Source organism: Alexandromys fortis, unplaced genomic scaffold (genome assembly GCF_014885135.2).
Source record: "Alexandromys fortis isolate MF-2015 unplaced genomic scaffold, M_Fortis_MF-2015_v1.1 scaffold_106, whole genome shotgun sequence".
Lineage (NCBI taxonomy): Eukaryota > Metazoa > Chordata > Mammalia > Rodentia > Cricetidae > Alexandromys > Alexandromys fortis.
The window spans coordinates 2,020,607-2,044,517 of record NW_026067980.1 but is presented as its reverse complement, the minus strand read 5'-3'; the positions used below and the strand labels follow the sequence as shown (position 1 = coordinate 2,044,517).

The window sequence follows — 23,911 nt, the reverse complement described above, 5'->3', positions numbered from 1 at the left end:
TCCCGCCCCCCTCCGTACTAACGCGCGGCCTCTGTTTCCTTCCCTCGGCGACGTCCACCCCCCCCCCCCCCCCCCCCAAGTCTAGGAAGGTGAGCATCCAAACAGGCTAGGCTCCCACAAAGCCAGTACATACAGTAGGATCAAAACCCAGTGCCATTGTCCTTGGCTTCTCAGCAGCCCTCATTGTCCGCCATGTTCAGAGAGTCCGGTTTTATCTTATGCTTTTTAAGTCCCAGTCCAGCTGGCCTTGGTGCTCTCCCATTAGATCAGTCCCACTGTCCCAGTGGGTGGGTGCACCCCTCGCGGTCCTAACTTCCTTGCTCATGTTCTCCCTCCTTCTGCTCCACATTTGGACCTTGGGAGCTCAGTCCAGTGCTCCAGTGTGGGTCTCTGTCTCCATCCATCGCCAGATGAAGGTTCTATGGTGATATGCAATAGGTATTTTTTTAGATAGTTTAATTCTTTCAAGTTTTTGAAGTTTACTGTTAGTCTATTGTAAAATAGAAGCAATTTCATCAGTTATTTTTTTATAGTGACTTTCTTATTATTAGTAATTAATTTTAAGTTAACAAATCATTTGTCTTCTGCCTCAAGTATCTCTGTAAATTTATTCAAGAATGCCCTTAAAATGCACTTTCATTTTTTTTTTTAAGAAAGTTAATGAAGTCCTGTGTATCTTCTAATCATAAGAATTTTGAAATAATGCCAGGTGGTGGTGGCTCATGCCTTTAATCCCAGCACTCGGGAGGCAGAGGCAGACGGATCTCTGTGAGTTCGAGGCCAGCCTGGTCTACAAGAGCTAGTTCCAGGACTGGCTATAGAACTACAGCAAAATCCTGTCTCGGGACAAAAAAAAAAAAGAATTTTTTGAAATAATTGTAATAATTACATTTTCAAATTTACCTCAAAATACCAATCTCTGTTGAACAGGATTCTTTAAAACTAGCCATTACCAAGAAAAGTAATGTTCCTTTCTCTTCTCTTTGCTAATGGATACATAGCCAGAGTCCCCTGAATATAAAGCTGCTTGTAAACTCTGGGATTTGTACCTTCGAACAAGAAATGAATTTGTTCAAAAAGGAGAAGCAGATGATGAAGATGATGATGAAGATGGACAAGACAATCAAGGAACTGAAGGCGTAAGTGTGCATGTAGCAGCATGGATAGCTTGGGAAGTAGGGATGACTAATTTTTCTGGGCTGTTGTGGGAAGTTGTATTGGTAGTTGAGAGGGTAAGTAAACATTAAGTTAGAGAACCTCATTCCAGTTTCGTGTAATTTTAAACATCCTGGACAATGTTAGTCAGTGTTATTCATGGGTGTTTTTATAAACTGTTTATATTAATGCATATTTCCTGCTCAGTTTTAAAAATCATGATATTTTCAAGGGATAGTTCAATTCAGTATTACTAGATTAAAATAGTGGGTAAGTGTAGGTAGTGTTGTGGTTAAAGTTTGGAAGAGCTGGGTGAATCGCCTTAGTTAGGAATGCCTTATTTTCTCAAGCTAGAGGACAGTTAGAACTGAGAGGAGAAACAACAAACAAGCTGGAGATCTTGGCAGCTACTGGGAGGAGGTAGGTGGAAGAGAAGAAGAAAGAAAGTCATTCATTTTGTAGGGAGGTTGACAAGTGGCTGCATGGCATAAAGGGAGAGGACCTTCAGAGAAGAGTGAAAACGGCCAAAGTGTCTAGGAGACAAAAGACTTTTAGTCTTTTGTCCAATATCTGGAAAAAGAGGGTGAGGGAGAAAAAGATAAAATTGAATAAAAATGGTACTTGCCAGGTATTTTGTCAGTATCTTTAAAGGAATTAAATAGACTTAATAGTGATGCCTGATAAAAGTCTCTGTAAGCAGCTGTCAGGAATAATTTAATAGATCACTATTTACTGTTTGATCTTAGGGCATGCCATGTGCGTTCTGAACTCAGAAATTTTACAGTTGCTCTTACCTGTGTTTAGAAATAGTTTTTTTTTAATTACTTATTTTTATTTTTTTGTGCTTTGGTATTTTGCCTGCATGTTTGTCTCTGTGAGGGTGTCATATCTCCTGGAACTGGAATAAAAGGCAGTTGTGAGCTGCCGGGAATTGAACTCAGGTCCTCTGGAATATCAGCTAGTCCTCTTAACTACTGAGCCATCTCTCCAGTCCCCTAGAAATAAAATTTTACTTGTTTTCTTATTTGTTTGATTTGGATTGGTTTTTCAAGACAGGATTTCTCTGTGTAACAACCCTGGCTGTTCTGGAACTCACTCTGTAAGGCCAGGCTGCCCTCCAACTCACAGAGATCCGCCTACCTCTGCCTCCCAAGTGCTAGGATTAAAAGTGTGCACCACCACTGCCTGGCTGAAAAAATTTTAAGAAATTATGTGTGTAGGTGTTTGCCTACGTGTATGTCTGTGTACCAGTTGTGTTCCAAGTACCCAAGAAGGCAAATAAAGAATTAATTAGCAGAATGTGACTTGCTGAAGCCCCAGCCTTTCTATAGCCAGAAAATAAAATTTAGAACTTAGCCTTGTAAATTTTTTTATTTCTGATTCTTTCATACATGTAAACAATGCATTTTGGGTTTTTTGGTTCCCTATTACCCTCTCTAATTTCTTGACCTTTCCTGCTGAAACTCATTTCAACAAAGGACTTGCCTGTCTTTTTTCATTTGCATAAATGATGAGAAACAGAAATATTTTTGTTTGTCTTTTGAGACAAGGTTTCTCTATGTAGCTTTGGAGCCTGTCCTGGAACTTGCTCTGTAGAATAAGCTGGCCTTGAACTCACACAGATGCGCCTGCCTCTGCCTCCTGAGTGCTGGAGTTAAAGGCGTGCGCCACCACTGATGCCCGGCCTAAAAAATGGAGAAATCTTGCACGTTCATATTTGTTGAAAATCCTGGGCTTTTTAAAATATATATATATTTTTTTTTTGAAAGGGGAAGGCATTTTTTAGCTCCTAGTTTTTATTTAAGGTAAAATTGTCTTATTTTGATCTGCTACAAAATTTTAATTAGAACATAAATTATTTTATTTATTTTACTTATTTCTCCTCTGTTTCTGTTCAGAAAGGGACAGGCCTCCCATGGGCATCAACAAAGCGTGACATATCAAGTTGCTGTAAGATTAAGCACTTCCCCTTGTATTAAGACTGAGCAAGGCAACCCAGTATGAGGAATAGGTTTCCAAAAGCTAGCCAAAGCCTTATGGACAGCCCCTGACTCCCATAAGTAGACCAAGTCACACAACTGTCACATATATGTAGAGTCCCATGCAGGCTCCCTGATTGTTGGTTCTGATACTGAGCTCCTCTTAGTCCTTGTTAGCTATTTCCCTGGGTTGTTTTTTTTTTTTTTTTTTTTTTTTTTTTTTGTGATATCCTTGAACCTTCTGGCTCATACAATCCCTCCTCCCTCTCTTCATCAGGATTCCCTGAGCTCAGCTTAATGTTTGACTGTGGGTCTCTGCATCTGTTTTCTATAAGTTACTGGATGGAGGCTCTCTGAGTCTCAGTCTATGAGTATAGCAAAATATTGTTAGGCATCATATGTTGACTTTTTTCTTTTCTCCAATCATGGTTGGTTCTATCCTAGGCCTCTGGGTCATCCAACCTCTGGGTCCTAGCACTCTAGGCAGTGTCAGGGGTGGGCTCACTCTTACGGCATGGGTCTCAGGCTGGACCAGTCATTGGTTGACCACTCCAGCAATCTGCCACCCTTCACCCAGCACATCCCATAGGCAGGACAGACTGTAGGTGAAAGATTGTGTGGCTGGTTGGTGTCCCAGTCCCTCCATTGGAAGTCTTGCCTGGTCACAGAAGATGACCAGTTCAAGCTATGTATCCACTGTTGCTAGGAATCTTAGCTGGGATCATCCTTGTAGATTCCTGGGAGTTTCTCTTTCACCAGGACTGTATTTGACCCTGAAATTTCCCCCCTTTTAGGTCGTCTCTTTCAGTACTCTTCCTCTTCATCCTCCCCTCAATTCAATCCCTCATGTTCCCATTCCACCATCCCCCAGTTTACCCATAAGATCTCTTCTATTTCTCCTTCTCAGGGAGAACCATGTGTGTCATCCCCCCCCACACACACACACATCCCCTGGACTGTAAAGGATAACCGTGCTACAATTCACAGACCCAGAGAGACTAGGTAACAAGGAAGGTCCAATAGATTTTACTTAATTTGAGGAGCTATGAGGAACAGAGTAGTCAAGTATTATTATGGGGCATGTTTTCTCTAGTTTTAAGGATATGAATTTCCACATTCCCATATATGCTACTTTTATTTTACAATGTTTATTACAAATTTAAGATTCATTGTAGGACCTGATCCAGGAGACTTAATTACAGAAATATTTCAAAGAGCTTCACAAGTTCACTTAGTCCTTCTTAGGCACAAGCTTGTGCCTACACTAGAGCATTTCTAATGTACTCTTGAAACTTGAACTTAGGATAAATATTGTGCAGTAGTTGCTCTTTAGAATTAGCTTCATAATCTTAAAAATTGTTTCCTATTTGGCACTTATGTATGGATTTGTTTCTCTCCCTGTCCCTCCTTGCCCTCTAGTCTTCTCCAGGTTACCTAAAGGAGGTCCTAGAGCAGCTTCTTGAAGCCATAGTTGTAGCCACAAATCCATCAGGACGGCTCATCAGTGAACTTTTTCAGAAACTGCCTTCCAAAGTGGTAAGAGATATGATCAATGATAAATGAATTAAATTTATTTTTAAGTACTTTAAGAATTTTATTAGATACTAATAAGTAAAATAAGATTAAAGGTTAAGTGCTGCAGGTTAAGTAATGTAGATGGAGACTGCACATTGGTTTCTCAGCTGCCCAGATCCAAGTAATCACACAGAAATGATATTAATTACAATGCTGTTTGCAGGCTGGCTTTGAACTCACAGATATCCACCTGCCTCTGTCTCCCGAGTGCTGGGATTAAAGGAGTGTGCCACCACTGTCCAGTTTAGCTCAAGATTGTTATTAAGTAACTCTTACATCTTAAATTAGCCAATTTCTATTAATCTGTGTATTACCACGAGGCTGTGGCCTACCAGTAAGGTTCCAACATCATTCTCCTTTGGCAGCTACATGGCATCTCTATGACTTTGTCTATTCTCTCTCTATAGCTCTTCCAGCCTGGCTATATTCTGCCCTGCCATAGACCAGAACAACTTCTTTATTAACCAATGGTAATAAAGCATATTCACAGCATACAGAGGGGAATCCCACATCATCTCCCCCTTTCTGTCTAAATAAAAAGGTTTTAACTTTAACAAAGTAAAACTACATATAATAAAACAAATATCTTTTATCATAACTAAGGAAGACTATAACTGTCTTCAACTCTTCAAAGACCCCAGAGAGATATATTACCTAAGTAAACAGGGAGTGCATTATAAGCAACTTCCAAAACTCTAGAATTTACAGACATCTTGCTGCCTGGACAGTCACCCAAAGTTCTTCTTTAATGTTGGGGCATCCATCTTCAACCTACAGGCCCATAGTATCTGGCAGACTTTTCCATGAAGCAGGAAATTTGAAAGACTGTTTCGCCTATATTTGGCAATTTGTCAGTCACTTTCTTCTGTGTCCTGCAGAATATCTGGCAGACTCTTTCATGAAGCAGGAACCCCGAAGGACCGTCTCATCTTTAGGCAAGTTTACCAGTCATTTTTCTGTGGGTCCTGCATGTCAAGCATACCTTTAAGCAGTCCAGGAGCAGTTTTCTTGCCCAAATGGCTACCAAACTCCATAAGGAGCCTCTTCGATGCCCATCGTCTTCTTGAAGTAATTGGTGCTGCCAGAGCAGACATGTCTTACTGTCAAGAAAAGTCTTAGGTTCTTAAAACATTTTAAATGCCATATTCTGTAGGTCTTTGAAGTGTTGAAGATTATCTAACTGAAATATATCTCTGTAGAAAATCTTACTAACAAGACTATAGTTTGACTATTATAAATAACTATTAATCCATAATTTTAATATATTACATGTTTAAATGAGCTGTATAAACAATACACTAGACAAGAGTAGAAATATACATATAAGAAAACTGACCTTAAATTTGTATCAGTAGACTAAGTTCCATACCAAAGTATTCATCTCTTTATTATATCTCTCTTTAAATGAAAACAAACATTATTTATTAATTTATCTATTTTTACTTTTGTCTGCATTTATTTTATGCTGAATTTGTTCCCGTGCCATAAGTTTTTGTTTCTTCAGTTTCTTCTGGGATATCTTTTTCTTCTGTGCAGCCTCCTTTTCTGGCTTTGGAACAATCTGTTCCTTTTCAGTGAGGATCATCTTGATGTGGCATGAGGAGCTCATAAAAGGGTTAATCTGGCCATGAGCTCTGTAAGTTCGTCAGCGCATCATAGGTGCTTTGTTATCTGGATGTGTTCAATGACTAGAGTCTATATCTAAACCCTGCAGTTCAGCATTGCTCTCTGCATTTTTAAGCATGTGCAGCAAAAATTCCGCATTCTTATTTGACCACTGACCCTGTGTCCAGCCCCACTGTTTGGCCTGGGCGCACCTACCTACCGACTTCACCCATGTACCATCACACTGCTTCTTCAAAGTGACATCTTTTAGATGCTTGGTGGATTTTTGAATTTGCATATCCTTGATGGCCTGGGCCCTTTCACGGGTATTCTTAAAGTGAACTCTAAGGTTTGATCCTCTCGATTTGTATGATTTTGTAGGGTTTTCTGGGTCAAGAGAGTAGCGAACCATCTTCACAGGTCACCTCTGGCCTCTTACAGGAAAAGGGAAAACAAACATTTATAAACAACCATTTTGGGAATTTGGGCATTGTTTTTTCCAAACCACTTTCTACTATATGTTGGGTAAAGTATTTTAGGGTTCACAGAGACCTTTCAGGGGGTCTTGTTCCATCAAACCACATTGGCCTGGAAGGAATCCACAGATTCTTCTGTGGAAACAGAAGTAGAACCTCCTTTCCAAAGTAACATATCCTTAGACTCAAAATTTGAAGTCATGATATCTTTATGTTGGTTTAATTTAGCAGCTCCCAGAATCAAATGTCTCTCTGCCATCAAAAATTCAAAGAAAACACAATAATATGCATAATTCAGACTCTGTATTTTTCATCTTTATGTGCTTATTTTTTATTCTGTTACCTTTTAGTATTTATTTTTATTCCTTTTATCTATTAATGTCTGTACTCTTTTATATTACTTTTACTGTCTCTTCAAAAACTTTACTTCTTTTTATAACTGTCTATATTCTTTTTCTTCTCTCTCCTAAGCCTATGTACATTTTTTAAATATACTATGTCTTGTTTAGAGGGTTTTTTTTTTGTTTTTGTTTTTCAAGACAGGGTTTTTCTGTAGCGTTGGAGAACTTCTGTAGCTTTGTCCTGGAACTAGCTCCTGTAGACCTGGCTGGCCTCGTACTCACAGAGGTCTGCCTGCCTCTGCCTCCCGAGTGCTAGGATTAAAGGTGTGCGCCCCCACTGCCCCCACTTACTTATTTCAAAAGGAAAAAAAAAATGCTCCTGCTCAGGAAAGGATTTCTGATACACAATAGGACAGACTCAGACTTAAAAGACCTCTTAATAGAGGCCTGGTGGTGGTGGTTCCACCTGGTCTACAACAGCTAGTTCCAGGACAGGCTCTAAAGCTATAGAGAAACCCTGTCTCGTGGGAGGGGGGGTTTGAAAGAAAGAAGGAGGGAGGGAGGGAGGGAGGGAGGGAGGGAGGGAGGGAGGGAAGAGAGGGAGAGGGAGAAAGAATGCTAAGCAGACATGGCTAGGATTGACAAGCAGCTTTGCCTGTTGTCTCCGCCCAGTCCAGCATGTTGGCTGTATGTTCGCCGCCTCTGCGAATCATGCTCACCGTCCTAGCTCTAGAGACATAGCGGGTCTTTGTCGCCTTTAAGCAATTTGTGACATACTGCTCAGGAACCACATTTAAGTGCAGGACCACCCAAAAGAGTCAAAGTTCATGCTTCCAGCAGGAACCAGGAACCAGGAACCATGCTTAAAGAAGCCATGCATTTTTTTGCTACTAATGCTGAGTCAAGAAGCCTTTTTTTTTTTTTTTTTTCTTTTTGGTTTTTTTAAGACATGGTTTCTCTGTGGTTTTGGAGCCTGTCCTGGAACTAGCTCTTGTAGACCAGGCTGGTCTCGAACTCACAGAGATCCGTCTGCGTCTGCCTCTGCCTCCCAAGTGCTGGGATTAAAGGCGTGTGCCACCACCACCACCACCACCCGGCAAGAAGCCTTCTTTTAAAGGAGCTGTACCTCTGCTTGCCTCCAGCAAATAGAGCCCACCCAAGAAAATGCTGCTACCAAGAAGCCATGCCTAACTCTGTTCTTTTTTGTCTAGAATTCCTTCCCAGGCTCTCTCAGGTTTTATGTGGATGTAGTTCTCCACATTTGGCTCCATTTGTAAATGGAGACTGCATGTTGGTTTCCCAGCCACTTATACTCAAATAATCACACACAAACTATATTAGTTACAACACTGTTTGGCCTATTAGCTCAGGCTTCTTATTAAGTAACTCTTACATCTTAAATTAACCCATTTCTATTAATCTGCTTATCACTTCAAGACTGGTTTACCAGTAAGGTTTCAGCATCTTTCTCCTTAGGCAGCTACATGGCACGGCATCTCTCTGACTCCACCTACTCTCTCTATATATCTCTTACAGTCTGGCTATATTCTACCCTGCCATAGACCAAAGCAACTTCTTTTTTAACCAATGGTAATAAATCATATTCACAGCATACGGAGGGGAATCCCACATCACTAAAGGTAGCCAAGTGATATTCTTCATGGCCTCAACAGAAAGCATAATTTGTAATTTTACTTGACTGGAAGATGGCTTTTTTTTTTATTTTAATATGAGTAGAGGTCTTTTGCCTGTGTGTCTGTCTATGTGCCTTGTGTACCTAGTGACTGTGGAAGAGAGGAGAGTGTATTAGAATCTCTGAACTGGAGTTAGAGATGGTTTGGAGCCACCGTGTGGGTACAGGGAATCAAATCTGGGTTCTCTGCAAGAGCATCAAGTGCTCTTAAGTTTGGAGCCATCTATCCAGCCCCCAAAGGTTCGCTTTTAAAAAAAGATTATTGGTGTGAGGGGGAGGGAGATGGAGCAGATTTTCTGATTGTTTTGATTGAGTTGGTCCCAAACTCATGTGCTCTTTTTGGTTTTGTTACTATGCTGCATAATAGTATAATTTAACAGTTTAGCCTTCTTATTTATGTTAAATATTACTTATTTTTGTTATTTTGGTATAAAGTTTTACTATATTACCTAGACTTGTCACAAACAAATCCTACTGTTTCAGTCTCTGAGTAATTATATTTTAATTTCAGAAGTGTTATAAAGACTTATAAAAAGAGCAAACTACTTTTAGATTTTGGTCAACTTCAATTATTTATTTCAAGAAGGTGTATCTCACCTATGCTACAAAATCTTAAATGTCTTTGAATACTTTGAGGGAAGGAGGAAGAGTTCAAATTCAAATCTCATGGTTGTTCAACATGAATATTGTGTATGCCAATGTTGTGTTGCAAATATGAAAAGCTTGAATCCATCCCAAACTTAAAAGAAGTGGGTCTGGTCATGTGGTCCTAATATTCCAGCCAAATGGGAAGTTGAGGCAGAAGAATTTTAAGAGTTTGAGGCTACCCTGAATTTTTCAGTGACACCCTCTGGTGTGGGAGGTCCTTATGTCTATGTGTTGCTTTTCCATGGTTAATGAATAAAGAAACTGGCTCTGCCTATAGCATGGGAGGAGGAAGGTGGAGCTAGAGAGAAGCCGTGGAACCACTGGAGATAAACACTGGGAACCTTATCTGGTAAACCACAGCCACGTGGCAATATGCAGATTAATAGAAATGGGTTAAATGAATATAAGAGTTAACCAGTAAGAAACTGGAGCTAATGGGCCAAGCCTTCTCCAACAACCCTGTCTCATTTTCCTTGAAAAAGAGAAAAGAAAGAAAAAACAATTCTTTTTCAGTATGCTTTCACCATGGATTTCATAAAATTTCTCAGTTTTCTGGTTGAAGAACAGACTTACCTTCTGAGTGCTTTAGATTATTGACCATACCTGTTTTTGTCTTGCAGCAATATCCAGACTATTATGCAATAATTAAGGAGCCTATAGATCTCAAGACCATTGCTCAGAGAATACAGGTATGAAGGTGAACGTGTGTAATCATGTGCACTAGGACAGATCGGCTTGCATACTTAGGAGATTTTAGAAAGTAAAATAATAGATATTTCTGTCTGCTAATTGTGGTTTTTTTTTTTTATTGTATTTTAGGAGACGAGTGTAGCTTAGGTTCAAGGGCCTAGGTTCAATCTCTTGTCAGTAAATGAATGAATAAATAGCTAAATAAGTGGGATTGGTTATAGACATTTCTGATTATGAAAGGCACATTGACAATAAAAGCTTTGTTGATTTTTACCCTCTTCTAAATCACTTTATGATATATTCTAATGAAAGTTACTTAGAATAATAAATAGTTGACTGTAAGGTTAATGAAAATAGGTACTTGTCCATGTGTCCTTTGCCTGGTGTGTGTGTTCCTTTTTCTTCCCAAGGAAAATGCTCTCTGGGAAACAGACAGAACTCAGAGTTGTGGTGAAAGAGTTGAGACAGCCTCTTTGTGGTACTAGTCCCATTGCTACTGTTTGTTACCAGGAGCCATGGTTCCTTTCTGGTCTGGTCTAGACTCTTACTTCACAGAAGTCAGGGAGGAATCCCGCCATCCTTGACTTTAGTCATTCCGAGATCTAAACTGTGAATTAGCTGACACATGGGGATTTTCCTTGGCCTTGCTGCTACGCTGTTGGCAAAACAACCAATGCTCAGTCTCATGGCCCCCTCTCACCTATCAGGGTCCTTCCAAATAAGATGGATGTTCAGATGTTGCTTTGCTCACTAAATGTTTTCCTTAGCATGGCTATCCCAATTTCCTTATTTGTCTTTTTTTTTTTTTATAATTATTTATTTATTATGTATACAATAGTCTGTCTGTGTGTATGCTTGGTGGCCAGAAGAGGGTGCCAGACCTCTTTAGATGGTTGTGAGCCACCATGTGGTTGCTGGGAATTGAACTCAGGACCTTTAGAATAGCAGGCAATGCTCTTAACCACTGAGCCATCTCTCCAGCCCCCTTATTTGTCTTTTCTCTGCGCAGTTTATGCTTCAGCTTTACCATTTCTCACCCTCCACTACACTTCATTTGCTTTCTCAGCTCTTCAGAACTTACCCTGTTTATTTCTGTGTACTGGCCATCAGTCGTATGCCTTTACCTGGTATGTGTGTTCCTTTCCTCAGTATTTGAAGCAGCTATATGAGTATCCTTGCATTATTTTGGGTTGAATGAGCTTTAATGTGTAAAATAGCTTAGGCACAAGTAGAACTGATTTTATACTTTACCTCAATATCTGGTAAATAGAGGAAGTTTACTTTAATATTCACATAGCACTTAGTGTTTGGTACATAGTAAACTGTTTTTGTTAAATAAAACCTAAATAAACCTCATAAAATAAACTTCACTTGATTTTTTAAAAAAAAAATTTTAAATTTTAAAAAATTAAAAAAAAAATCAATGGAACTTGATCTGTAGATCAGGATGGCCTTGAACTCACAAGAGATCAGCCTGCCTCTGAGTTCTGGGATTAAAGGAATGCACCACTACTACCTGGCGAGTCTTTTTCTTTAAAAGTTATATTGACTAATTTTTATTAAGAAAAATTGCTATATTTTGTTGTTTACTATAGAATGGAAGCTACAAAACTGTTCATGCAATGGCCAAAGATATAGATCTTCTAGCAAAAAATGCCAAAACATATAATGAGCCTGGTTCTCAAGTATTCAAGGTTAGTGTTTTGTTGTTGCTATTTTCATTGATGATAGTAGACACTAACTTAGTTTCAGTGTTTATTATAACCATAAATTCCATCCATTTAAAATATAAAACTTAGGTGTTTAGTATTACAGAGTTGTGTAGCCATTATACCAGTAAATTAGTGCTCATTTTCATTTGCCTATAATTTCTCAAAGTGTAAATAACCTTCATCTACTTTTCTGTCTCTATATATTTATTTATTCTGGAAATTTCATGTAAGTGACATCATATAACATGGATTCCTTTATGACTAATTTCTTTGTTTAACATACTGTTTGAAGATTTGTGTGTGTGCCAATGCTTAGCCTCTTTTTCATGATTGATTGATCATTAATAGTCTTTCTTAAAGATGGCACCATGTTTTTCTTTAAATCAGTTATTAGACATTTTAGTTATTTCCATCTTTAGCTATTATAAATAGGAGTATTCACATATATAAGTTTTTGTAGCCATACTTGGGTACATACCTAGGAATGCAGTTGCTTGGTCATACAGTAACTATGTAGTTATCTTACTGAAGAATTCACAAAGTGTTTCCCGAGCAACTTTTCTGTGTTACATATCACCAGTATACAAATGCTGCAATTTTTCGACATTCTTACCAAACACATCCTTTTCGTTTTGTTTTTATTACAGCAAACTTGGGAGTATCATAGTGTATTATAGTTTTGATTTGCTTTTCTTTAATGTATTGAATATCTTTTCATGTACTTAGTGATCTTTTGTGTATGATATTGTCCTCTTTGGAGAAATGCCTATTTTAATTCTTTGCCCATTTTTAAAATTTGGTTACTTATATTTCCATTGTCATTTTAATAGTTATATTAAAAATGTAATAAAATTATATTGTTGATATCCTATTCTTATCAGTTGGTTTTAAAATGAAAAATGAAATTTATGCCCTAGCAATGCTGAAGCATGCATGGGCAGACTGTATATGACAGTTCCATTGGACTTGTCCATATTGGGTTTCATGGTCTAAATTGATGAGGATGACTGACCAGGTCTCTTCCTCTAGAGGGCACCAGATCTCATTACAGATGGTTGTGGGTCACATTGTGGTTGTTGGGAACTGAACTCAAGACCTTTGGAAGAGCAGGCAGAGCTCTTAACTGCTGAGCCATCTCTCCAGGTTTTAAAATACTTTCTCCCATTCTCTTGTCTTTTCACCCTTCACAGTAATTCATCTTGACATGGTTTCACTCATTTTGAAGAATTCTAGTTTGTCTTTCTCTCTTTTTTCTTTTGCTTATATTTTAGGCATCATAACAATTAAATCATTACCTAATCCAAGTTAAAAAGTATTTACACCTATATTTTCTTCTTAGAATTTTATAGTTTAGGTATTACATTTAGATCCTGAATCTAGGTTGAATTAGTTTTTGTGTATGTTAAGTAGGCATTCAGATGCATTCTTTTGCATGGGTTATTACCCCCAACACTATTTTAAAAGTGATTCTTTCTCCATTGAATTGTGTTGCATCCTTACTCAAAATCAGTTAACCATGGATAAAGGGTTTATTCTTAGATTCTTAATCTTCTGTTCATCTAAATATACAGTTTTTTAAATAACTATTTAGTCATTGCATTTAAACTTCATAAATACAAAAAGCATTCTTTGAAATGTAGTAAATAATATTGAATAAGTGATTGCTTTGCAGTTGCCCCTTAGAAACTTTCTGGTTCTAATAATGAATAGTTGGTTGTAGAGATGTCTTTGATTAGCCAGGCAGTGGCGGTGTGTGCCGTTAATCCCAGCACTCAGGAGACAGAGGCAGGTGGATCTCTGTCAATTCAAGGCCAGCCTGGTCTACAGAATGAACCCCAGGACAGCCAGGGCTACACAGAGATGTACTACATATCATTGGGTATTTAGAAAAGGGTGCTCAGAAAGTCTTCTAAGAAAATCATTTAATTTTTCTGAATGCTGGCCAAAATACTCAACATTGCTGTTGGTAGTTACAGTTAGCTTTTATTTGTACATATTTTATGCTGAGTTTATTCCTGTGCCTTAAGTTTTAGTTTTCTCTAGGGTGTCTTTTTTTCTGTGTAGCCTCCTCGACTTAGAAATAGTTTGTCCTTTTTCAGTGAAGTCATCTCATTGTGGCAGGAGAGCTCATGGATGAGCTGGCCCACCACAGCCATGCTCTGTAAATGACACAGTTTGGGTGTTTTATTCACCTGGATGTGTTCAGTGACCATAGAATCTACATCTGAACCCTTCATTCAGTATTACTCTTTTGTTCTTACGCATGTGCAAGCAGCAAAAATTCAGCACTCATTTTTGGGTTACTGACCTTGTGCCCCAATGTTTGGCCTGGGCATACCTGCTGGGTCCACCATCACACTGCTGGGGTTATACACAGTGCTTTTTCCTTTCTTCCTCCCTCCCTCCTTCCTTTCTTTCTTGAGATAGTGTTCATCTGTGTAACCACTATAGCTGTCCTGGAACTCACTTTGTATGTAGACCAGGCTGGCCTCGAACTAACTCATGGATGTCCACCTGTATCTGCCTTACAAGACATAATGCTTCTTTAAAGTTACATCTTTTAGTTCCTTGGTAGCCTCTCAGATATTTATACTTGTGATGGCCTGGCTAGTTTCACAGGTATATTCCCCCACCCCCACATCCCAGTGAGCTATGTAAGGGAGGTAATATCTGTAACATTGATTTCTTTTTAAAAACATTTTTTTAACTTTATTTGTGTGAGTGTTTTGCCTGCATGTGTGTCTTTGTACCATGTGCATTTTGGTGACTGGGAGGCCAGAAGGGGGTGTTGGAATCTTTGGAACTAGAAGTACAAACTGTCATGAACTGCCATGTTGATACTGGGAATAAAACCCAGGTCCTCTGGAAATGTACAGTTGTCTTAACTGCTGAGCCATCTCTCCAGCCCCTTATGATTGTTCCTAAAATTAACATGAAATTTTGAACTTCTTGATTTAGATAATTTTGTAGGACTTCCTCAGTCAAGAGAGTAGCAAAACCATTTCTACAGTTTACCCATCTCAGCCCACTTTCTTTTGCATTGCTAAGAAGTTTGAATGAAGCCAGGTATAGTGGTGCACACCTTTAATCCTAGCACCCAAGAGGCAGAAGCAAGGGAAATCTCAGAGTTCAAGGCCATTCTGGTCTACCTAAGGAATTCCAGAACAGCCAGGGTTGTGTAGAGAGAACCTGTCTACAAAGGGGGAGGGGGGGTACTTGAATTCTTAGTTTGTGAAAGAACAGTACTCTGGAGGCAAAGGCAGGCAGATCTTTGTGAGTTCAAGACCAGTCTGGTCTACAACAGCTAGTTCCAGGACAGGCTCAAAAAAAAAAAAATTAGTTTTTAGTCTAATTATTTTCCCTGACATAAGTTGTTTTTATTTATTCATTTATTTTTATGATGCAGAGTTGGACTTTATTAGGACTAAAGTTTAACATAGATTTAAGCTTATTACAAAGGTCTGTGCTTAGGAAACAGAGAGAGATGACCCAAGAGCATGAGTATGTGTTTCTCAACAGTCATCCTGAACTACAAGAAAGGAAGCTTTAGATCTAATGTGTTAGTTTGCTATTAATTTAAGCAAGTACATTTATTTATCTGAAATTTGTGTGCATGGTCTTTCAAATTGTAGAATTATATCTTTTTTTAATTTTCAGATCATTTTATACAAATAGAATTCATTGTATTTTCCCATTAGATCCAGTGTGCCTCTTACTTGCCAAATTATAAAAGAGCAGCAGCCCTCTAAAGTCATACTCAGTGAGAGCTCACGAAGGCTCTGGGAGCTCCTGCAGAGTGTTAGAGATGCAGACTAAGTGACAGTGACGGGAAAGCCAGCAGTGCATGAGTCGGGAGTTACCCACTACTTTGTTTCGGGTGTGTGTAGGCCTAAACATGTGGAGACAAGAGGACAACTTGGGAGAGTTGTTTCTCTCCGTCCACTATGTAGGTCTTAGGGATAGAACTCAGGTCATCTGGCTTGGTGGCAAGAACCTCTACCCACTGAGCCATCTTGTGAGTCTTTTTCTAAACAAAGTAATTTTATCTTGCTAGGATGCCAATTCGATTAAAAAAATATTTTATATGAAAAAGGCAGAAATTGAACATCATGAAATGGCTAAATCAAGTCTTCGAATAAGGTAGGTTTAAGATATCTAAGATCCTTGTGCCTATTTGCTGAATTTTTAGCTAGTAAAATCAATACAGTAGAAAGTAAGATGAGTTTACAGTTGATGTATGAATCTGAAAACTGTAGAAACTTTTTTAGCTGCTTCATTGTAGCTGAAGAAAGTATTTGAAAAGATGTATGTTTGTGTGTGTGTATATATATAGTATGTGAATATATGATAATACTGTGTTATATGTGTGCAATAAGATGTTTAGATAGAACAATTCAGGTCTCATTCTGGCTAGTCCTTCATTAGAACTATAAAATGTCTTAGTTGTGGGATTCCATTTCCTCTTAAATGAAATGGAAACATTGAGTAACTACTTTCAAAGCTTTCTTCTTGCCCTCATATTTGTTTCTTCTGGTTCTGTAGCAACCACAAGCCCATGAACACTAGTCCTGGTCTCTTTCTTCAATGTCCCCAATCTTGACACAGAACTTGATGTATAATAGACTCTCAGAAATATTTTATACTTTTCTTAGAAGGAAATAGTTGTCTCCTTTTTGTTTGCCCAGCATTCTGATTTTTAGCTATTCAGTCTCTGAGGGTTTTTTTATTTTATTTTTTTATTTTATCTTTGGATAGGACTGCATCAAATTTGGCTGCAGCCAGACTGACAGGTCCTTCGCACAGTAAAAGCAGCCTTGGTGAAGAAAGAAACCCCACTAGCAAGTATTTCCGGTGAGAGTAAGAGGCTGTAGTCTGAGAGCTGACTCATGCTGTGACATAGGCATGCTAGCCACATGGCTGTCTTAAAGTTTTACTCTAGGTTTTGAGGAGGGTGTATCAAGTACTTTACTTAAGAAGATTGAGGTAAGAGCTGGGCATAGTGGCATATACCAAAATTTCAGCACTTGGTAAACTGAGGCAGGAAGATGTGAGTTCAAGGCCAGTCCAGGTTCCATAGCAAGAGCCTGTCACAAAAGTAACCACAAGTGGGTTAGGGTTCTGTACAGATCTTTTCTCACCTCTCAGATAACACTTAAGCTTTATTAAGTAGTGTTTAGTCTTACAAATAAAATGTGGTATTAAACACTTGTTTATACTAAATAAATATTGTGTTCATAATAAAATTTGTTATTGTGAAATGAGTATCTTAGAAGAAAATAACCAAATCCTTATTTTCCATAAAATATGGAGTAATGTACTACAGTTAAGTGAAAAACAAAACAAATTGTATTAGTTTACTGTAGGCTTTCTGCTACCACTTTCTGTCTGTTGGTAAAGGTTTGTATATATAGGTGTTTTGCATGCTTGTATGGCCATGCACCGTGTGAGTGCAGTGCCGGTGGAAACCAGAAGAGGGTGTCAGATCTCCTGGCACTGGAGTGACAGGCAGCCTGGAGCTGCCCTTTGGATGTTAGGTATCAAATCCAGATTCTTTGGATGACCAGCTAGTGTTCGTAACTGCTGAGCCATCTCTCCAGCCCCAAGTTTTCTTTTTTGAGAACAAAGAAATCTACTTTTCTTTACTAAGACTGATTATGAAGACTGTTATCAACTAAGAAGACAAGTAATAGAACTTTTTTTTCTTGATATTAGTACATTTTAACAGTTCCTGTTTCATAAGATGAACAAATCGTAACACCAGCCTGTCTTCTAATTGCTCATTTTTCTTTGTAGTAATAAAAGAGCAGTCCAAGGAGGTCGCTTATCAGCAATTACCATGGCGCTTCAGTATGGTTCGGAAAGTGAAGAGGATGCTGCTTTAGCTGGTAGGCATTCTTATATTGTAGTTCTTCTGGCTGAGGGAAATTGCATTGACTTTGATCTTTCTTGGAATTGATTAGTTTTTTTAAGAAAATGTTTTGTTGTATTTGATACAGTCTTGGATAAGTAAAATTGTCAAGGTAAATTGCTTTGTGTTAATGGATGGAATTCGAACATAAGAGAGTAGATAAAGATAAATCAGGCAAGAGGCTAGAGAGCTGACTCTTGCAGAGGACATGGGTTCAATTCCCAGCACCTCATACAAAGGGTGCCTCGTGACCCTTTGTAATTCCAGTTCCAAGGGATCTGATACCCTGTTCTGGCTTCCACATGCACTGCATGCATATGGTACTTAAATGCAGGCAGAGCGCCCATACACATAAAATAAAAATGACACTTTTTCTTAAAGAAAACGTATCAGGCAAATAGTAAACAAAAAGAAATAACCAAAGAGGTTATTGACCTATAATAAAGTGAACTCTCGAATTCAGATATTGACAAATGAAAATGTTCTGTCATAGTGATGAAAAATTTGTTTCCTTGGGAAGGTGTTACAGAAGGAGACCAAGTATGTAAAAAACAAACAGATGGAGCTTTGTAAGATACTTGAAAATACTGCCTTTAGAAATTAATGGGCCGGGGGCTGGAGAGATGGCTCAGCGGTTAATGCTCTTCCAGAGGTCCTGAGTTCAATTCCCAGCAACCACATGGTGGCTCACAACCTTCTGTAATGAGATCTGGTGCCCTCTTCTGGCCTTCAAGCATACACACAGAAAGAATATTGCATACATAATAAATAAATAATTTTTTTAAAAAAAAGTATGGCTTTACCAGGCTTATATTTCTGTGGGACAAGGGAAGATGGGAGCTTTGAGTTCGAAACCAGCCTGGTCTGCACAGGCCAGCCAGGGCTACATAGTGAGCGCTGTCTCAAACTCTCAAACAAAACAAATACAAAAGAGGAGATGGTACTGAAGATAACCTGCGACACCCCAACTGCCTGTCCCCCAGAAAAAGCCTGTATTTACAGCTAACAAACATAAATATTTTGCCCGCCCTCACCGTCAGCGGACGCACACATGAGGACCACCTAGGCACTCTCTGAACGAGACTTTGAGTAGGCATCTGTAGTGAAGGACAAACACAAGCTCGTTTATGCCCCTGGAGGAAAAGGCACTTCGACCATTTCTGAGCAGGTAGCACGCCAGATGCCTCTGCAGGGAAAGAAGGAGCCCTAAAATCAATCAGGTACCTAAGAAACGCAAGCCGCCTCTAGGACAGAAGGCTCCAGTGAGCTCTCGAGGAGAGACTGCCTCCTTCACTTGCACATCTTCAAGCACAGGGCTGATTTACACTCCTGTGTCCTCCAAGACGCCATCCCTTTAGGGCATCTGCATAAATATGCCTTCTGACAAACACGTACTACTGCGTGAGTGTAAAGTAACTGACAACATCATACGCATTTCTGAGTAGGCCAGGAAGGCTAATCTCTGCATACTCAAACAAAGGAGATCGAAAAATCACCCTATGTTTAAAAGCGAATTGCTGTTTCTCAGTGGGGTCCCTAAAACAAGCTCCCAAACCTATGACATTGTCCCCTCTTGAACAGAATATTGCTAGATGAAATTTCTGCCCAGGAGTTATTTTTTTCTCGCCTGCCTGCAGAAGAAGTGGCACAGATAGTCCGTCCTTGTGTTCTGAAATGATTGTGATGCTGAGTCACACCATTTGGGGTACATGTCTGAAAGATCACCAGAACCAAGTGGCAATTACCAAACATCCCTTGGAATATCAGGAGGGCAAAGGTCCAGACTGTTGTGTGGTAAGAAACCAGACCATTTCTTAATGAATCTTGGGGATATTAAACTGTCGCCTTCATATATATTGCTCCACAGAGCAGTGGGATCTTGCATGTCAGGATTGGGCACAAAGAGCAAACACTTCCTACCACCCTGCATTTCGTGGGATTTATCTGGGAATCTGAGTCCTTGCCTTTGTATATCTATGTTGAAATAAGAAGCGCGGCGGGGCTGCGTCCCCAACACCCCAGCCGCTTGGCTAGCTCACGCCCGAAATAACAACACACAAACTGTATTCATTTAAAGAACTGCTTGGNTCAATAGGTTTTGAATGTTTCAGAATTATGTAGGGCATTTTTCTGATAATAGTATAAGAAGGATACCAACTAATGTAAAAGTAATGAAAAAGATAAAGTTTAAAAATCTAATGAGAGCCAGGCATGTAGCTTAGTTGGTAGAGTACTTGCTGTACGTGCATGAAACCCTGGTTTTGTTCCCCGTTGCCTCATAAAAGCAACTGTAGTAATATATTTTGTAATTCCAGTGCTCTGGGGGATGGTCAGGAAGTTCAAGATCAGCCTTAGCTACAAAACAAAGCTCTTTTCTAACCTCTTCAGGCACCTGCACACACAGCTTATACACATACATGCAGGTAACTAAATCTTTAGAGAATTGAGCAGCATGTGTTTTGTATTTCTATAAAAATTATTTGCTTTGTTCTGGTGTTTTTATGACTTAGTTTCTACTGAACATTTCCTTACTAAGGAATCAATCATTCTCTGATGTTAGAAATGACTGGGGCAATCATGTCTGAGAGTATCAACCTAATCTAAATTTGTCCTGTAGTAAATGTGTTAGTCTTCTGTTTTCCTAGCAAATACCTAATGATAATAAACCAGATCTTGCTTTGGCTCACAGTTTGGGAAGTTCTAGTATATGATCAGTCAGACGTGTTTCTTTTAGTCCTGTAGCATGGCAGCATATCATACATACTAGGGGCCATGGTATAGAGTAAAACCTTTTACCTTGTGTGTTGGGAAGTGAGAAGGAAGAGAAGCAGGGTCTCATTCCCTCCTTCAGATGCATGCCCCCGTGACTTCCTCTAATCCACATTTTAGTTTCTACCACCTCTCAGTTAATGCAACTCTGAGGAACAAGCATTTAACACATGAGTCTTTGGGGTAGGGGATACATTGCAGATCCTAACTGTATCACTGAACCTCTTGCTTCTGTTTTGGTACTGAGATCTCCAAGTGACTACTTGTTCCATTTGGCTGAGCATAGCAGGAAGTCTGAAGAAATCATATTTTCTTTTAATTTTTTAAGAAAAATAACTATCTTTTCTCATTTTACATGCCAAATCCAATTTCCACTCCCTCCACTGTTGATGGGGGCTGCTTGTTTCCCGGCCACCAGACCTGAAATAATCACACAGCGACTGTATTATTACAACACTGCTTGGCCTGTTAGCTCACGCTTCTTATTGGCTAGCTCTTAGATCTTAAATTAACCCATTTCTAGTAATCTGTGTATCGCCATGTGATTGTGGCCTACAGGTAAGGGTCCATCCGATGTCTGTCTCCTGCAGTGACTTCATGGCTTTTCTTTGACTCCGCCTACTCTCTCCTTCTCTATCTGCTTGGAATTCCTGCCTTGCAGTGCATTAGGCCCAAAGCAGATTCTTTATTTACCAGTAGTATTCACAGCATACAGAAGGGAATCCCACATCACTCCACCTTCCCCCACCACCCTTTATCCCACCCCCTAATTCACTCTCAGAGAGGGTAAGACTTTCAGGGAGTCAACAAAGGCTAGAAGAAATCACTATCTATCTATCTATCTATCTATCTATCTATCTATCTATCTATCTATTTATTTATTTATTTATTTATTTATTTATTAGTTTGATTTTGTGCACATTGGTGTGACAGTGTCAGATTCCCTGGAACTGAATTAACAGACAGTTGTGAGCTGCCATGCGGGTACTGGGAATGTTTGAACCTGGGTCCATCTGGAAAAGCAGCCAGTGCTCTTAACCACTGAGCCATCTCACAACCCGAAATCACATTTTAAAAAGAAACTTTTTTAGTGTTTTAACTGAGTGCAACTTTTGAATTTTCCATTTCCAGGGAATATTTTTCTAAAATGTGCAATTACACTAGGTGTTTATTTTTATTTATGTGTGGTATGTATTGTGAGTGTATGCCATGTATTTGAAGGTGCCCATGGAGGTCAGAAGAAGGAATCAGATGCCCTGTAGTTTTGCAGTTAAGGTTGTTATCACCTGAGGGTTCTGGGAAATTAATTCAGGTCTGGAAGAGTAGCAAGTATTCTTAACTGAGCCATCTCTCTAGTACTTACTCTAGCCATATTTAACATTATTTTTAAGGAAAATTAGAGATCTTGTAAAATCATTTTCAAAGCTGTACATAGTGGCACATACCTATAAACCTAACACTTGCGAGGTAGATGTAAGTTGGAGGCCAGCCAAGTCTATGTAGTGAACCCTTCATCCAAAAAATAAATAGGTTCTGAACATGATTGAGCCTGCCCATAATTCTAGCACCCAAGGGACGAAAACAGGATTTCTGAGCTCTCTCGATCAAATTGGGCCATGGTGTAGGACCTAATTTATAAGGAAAGAAAAAAAAAAAAAACACGCTTTAAAGTGTTGGTTCTGGCCTGCAGAGATGGCTCAGTGGTTAAGAGCACTTATTGCTTTGTAGATGACCCAAGTTCAATTCCCAGCACCCACAAGGCAGCTCACTCTGTCTGTAACTCTAAACCAAGAGGATCCAGTGCCCTCTTCTGACCTGTAGGCCCCAGGTACCCATGCATATATGGGGGCAAATATTCATACACATAAAATCTTTTTTTTTTAGTCCGATGTTTATTAGCTTCGTTAAGATAATCAGCCAAAGATTCACATGTTTGCTTTTGATCATGCCACATAAAATCGTTTTAAAAATCACTAAGATTAAACGTGGATCGTTTTGTCTTTATTTCCCTGGTAAATATGTTTTTGTCTTCTCAGCTGCACGTTATGAAGAAGGGGAGTCTGAAGCCGAGAGCATTACTTCCTTCATGGATGTTTCAAATCCTTTTCATCAGCTTTATGACACAGTCAGGAGCTGTCGCAATAACCAAGGGCAGCTAATAGCCGAACCTTTTTTCCATTTGCCTTCAAAGAAAAAATACCCAGATTATTATCAGCAGATTAAAATGCCCATATCACTTCAACAAATCAGGTAAGACCGCTTCTGCATTCCTCAGTGTAGATATGTCTCCGTGTTAACTGAGCCTGCACACACCTATTCCTTCTAGAAGTAGATAAGGAATTAAGTGGTAAAAAAATGGTTTTTACCTCAGTATTTAATTGTCTGTCTCATAACTGAGTAAAGAAAAAACCTTCATGCCCACACTGTCATTCATGGATACTTTTTCATTTACTTAGCTTTTTTGACATAGTCTTGCTGTATAGTCATGGCTGTCTCCAAAGTCCTCCTGCCTCAGCATATAGAAAATCAGTTTATTTGGCCTACTAAAATGAAACAGAAATTAGGTTAACATTTATTAGAAAATTATCTTTTATATTCTTTGCCTTAGGAAGGAGAATAAATTTACAGACGTTATGAAGTTCCCTTGTAATTAAAAAAAAATTTCTTTAGTTTCTTTTTCCTTTAATTAAAGAAATTCAAGTAGTTTAATTAATTTTTTAACTTTCTAAAGATTTATTTTATTTGTGTGAGTGTTGCTTGCGTGTACATATGTACAGCATGTTCATATGTGGTGTCCTTGGAGATCAGAAGAGGGCATTGGATCCCTAGGAACTAGAGGTGTAGACTGTTGTGAGCTACCTTGTGGATACTGGGAACTGAACTCAGATCCTCTATAAGATCAGTAAGTGCTCTTAAATGTTGGACCATGTCCTAGTGTGTCCTGTTCCCAAAACCCCTACTTTTAAAAAATTTGTATGGGTATTTTGTCTGCATGTCTGTCTATGTACTGTGTATGTACCAGGTGCCTGAAGAGACCAGAAGAGGATATCAGATTCCCTAGAACTCCAGGAACAGGTAGTTGTGAGCCACCATGTGGGTGCTGAGATCTAACCTCAGTCCTCTAGAAAAGCAGCCAGAGCTCTGACCTATAGAGCCATCTTTCTAGTCATTGGTCTAGTTCATTTTAAAAGCCAAATAAAGTCCTCGGCTATCTTAGTTGACAGTTGTTCCAAATTGGAATTTTATAATACAAATATCGATTTGTTAAGTGAGACAATATAGAATTTGAAAGATTCATCTGCATCTTCCTTCATTTAAATTTTTCTGTGGTATTTGTATTAGTGCAGGGGTCCTAACCCT

General features: G+C 39.0%; 2 protein-coding genes and 1 pseudogene across 44 annotated transcripts in view; 1 reads left to right on the top strand and 2 right to left on the bottom strand.

The window, feature by feature from the left end:
* Positions 1–23,911, top strand: part of Pbrm1 (polybromo 1) — a 101,287-nt gene that overhangs the window by 12,123 nt on the left and 65,253 nt on the right. For 34 of the 43 annotated variants that reach the window (XM_050158113.1, XM_050158108.1, XM_050158109.1 and 31 more), the window contains 8 exons: positions 1,002–1,139; positions 4,554–4,670; positions 10,093–10,161; positions 11,758–11,856; positions 15,929–16,014; positions 16,630–16,725; positions 17,668–17,759; positions 22,588–22,801. In XM_050158113.1, the coding sequence (XP_050014070.1) occupies positions 1,002–1,139; positions 4,554–4,670; positions 10,093–10,161; positions 11,758–11,856; positions 15,929–16,014; positions 16,630–16,725; positions 17,668–17,759; positions 22,588–22,801 (911 nt within the window). Of the gene's footprint in view, positions 1–1,001; positions 1,140–4,553; positions 4,671–5,626; positions 5,645–10,092; positions 10,162–11,757; positions 11,857–15,928; positions 16,015–16,629; positions 16,726–17,667; positions 17,760–22,587; positions 22,802–23,911 lie in introns of those variants that run through there. The other 9 variants (XM_050158128.1, XM_050158138.1, XM_050158139.1 and 6 more) reach the window with 2 other exon arrangements.
* LOC126511177 (60S ribosomal protein L17-like) lies at positions 6,058–7,185 on the bottom strand (annotated as a pseudogene).
* Uqcc5 (ubiquinol-cytochrome c reductase complex assembly factor 5) overlaps positions 22,596–23,911 on the bottom strand; it is a 72,703-nt gene continuing 71,387 nt past the window's right edge. Inside the window, exon 9 of the transcript XR_007594614.1 lies at positions 22,596–22,734. The gene's annotated coding sequence lies outside the window, so the exon portion shown is untranslated. The remainder of the gene's footprint in view (positions 22,735–23,911) is intronic.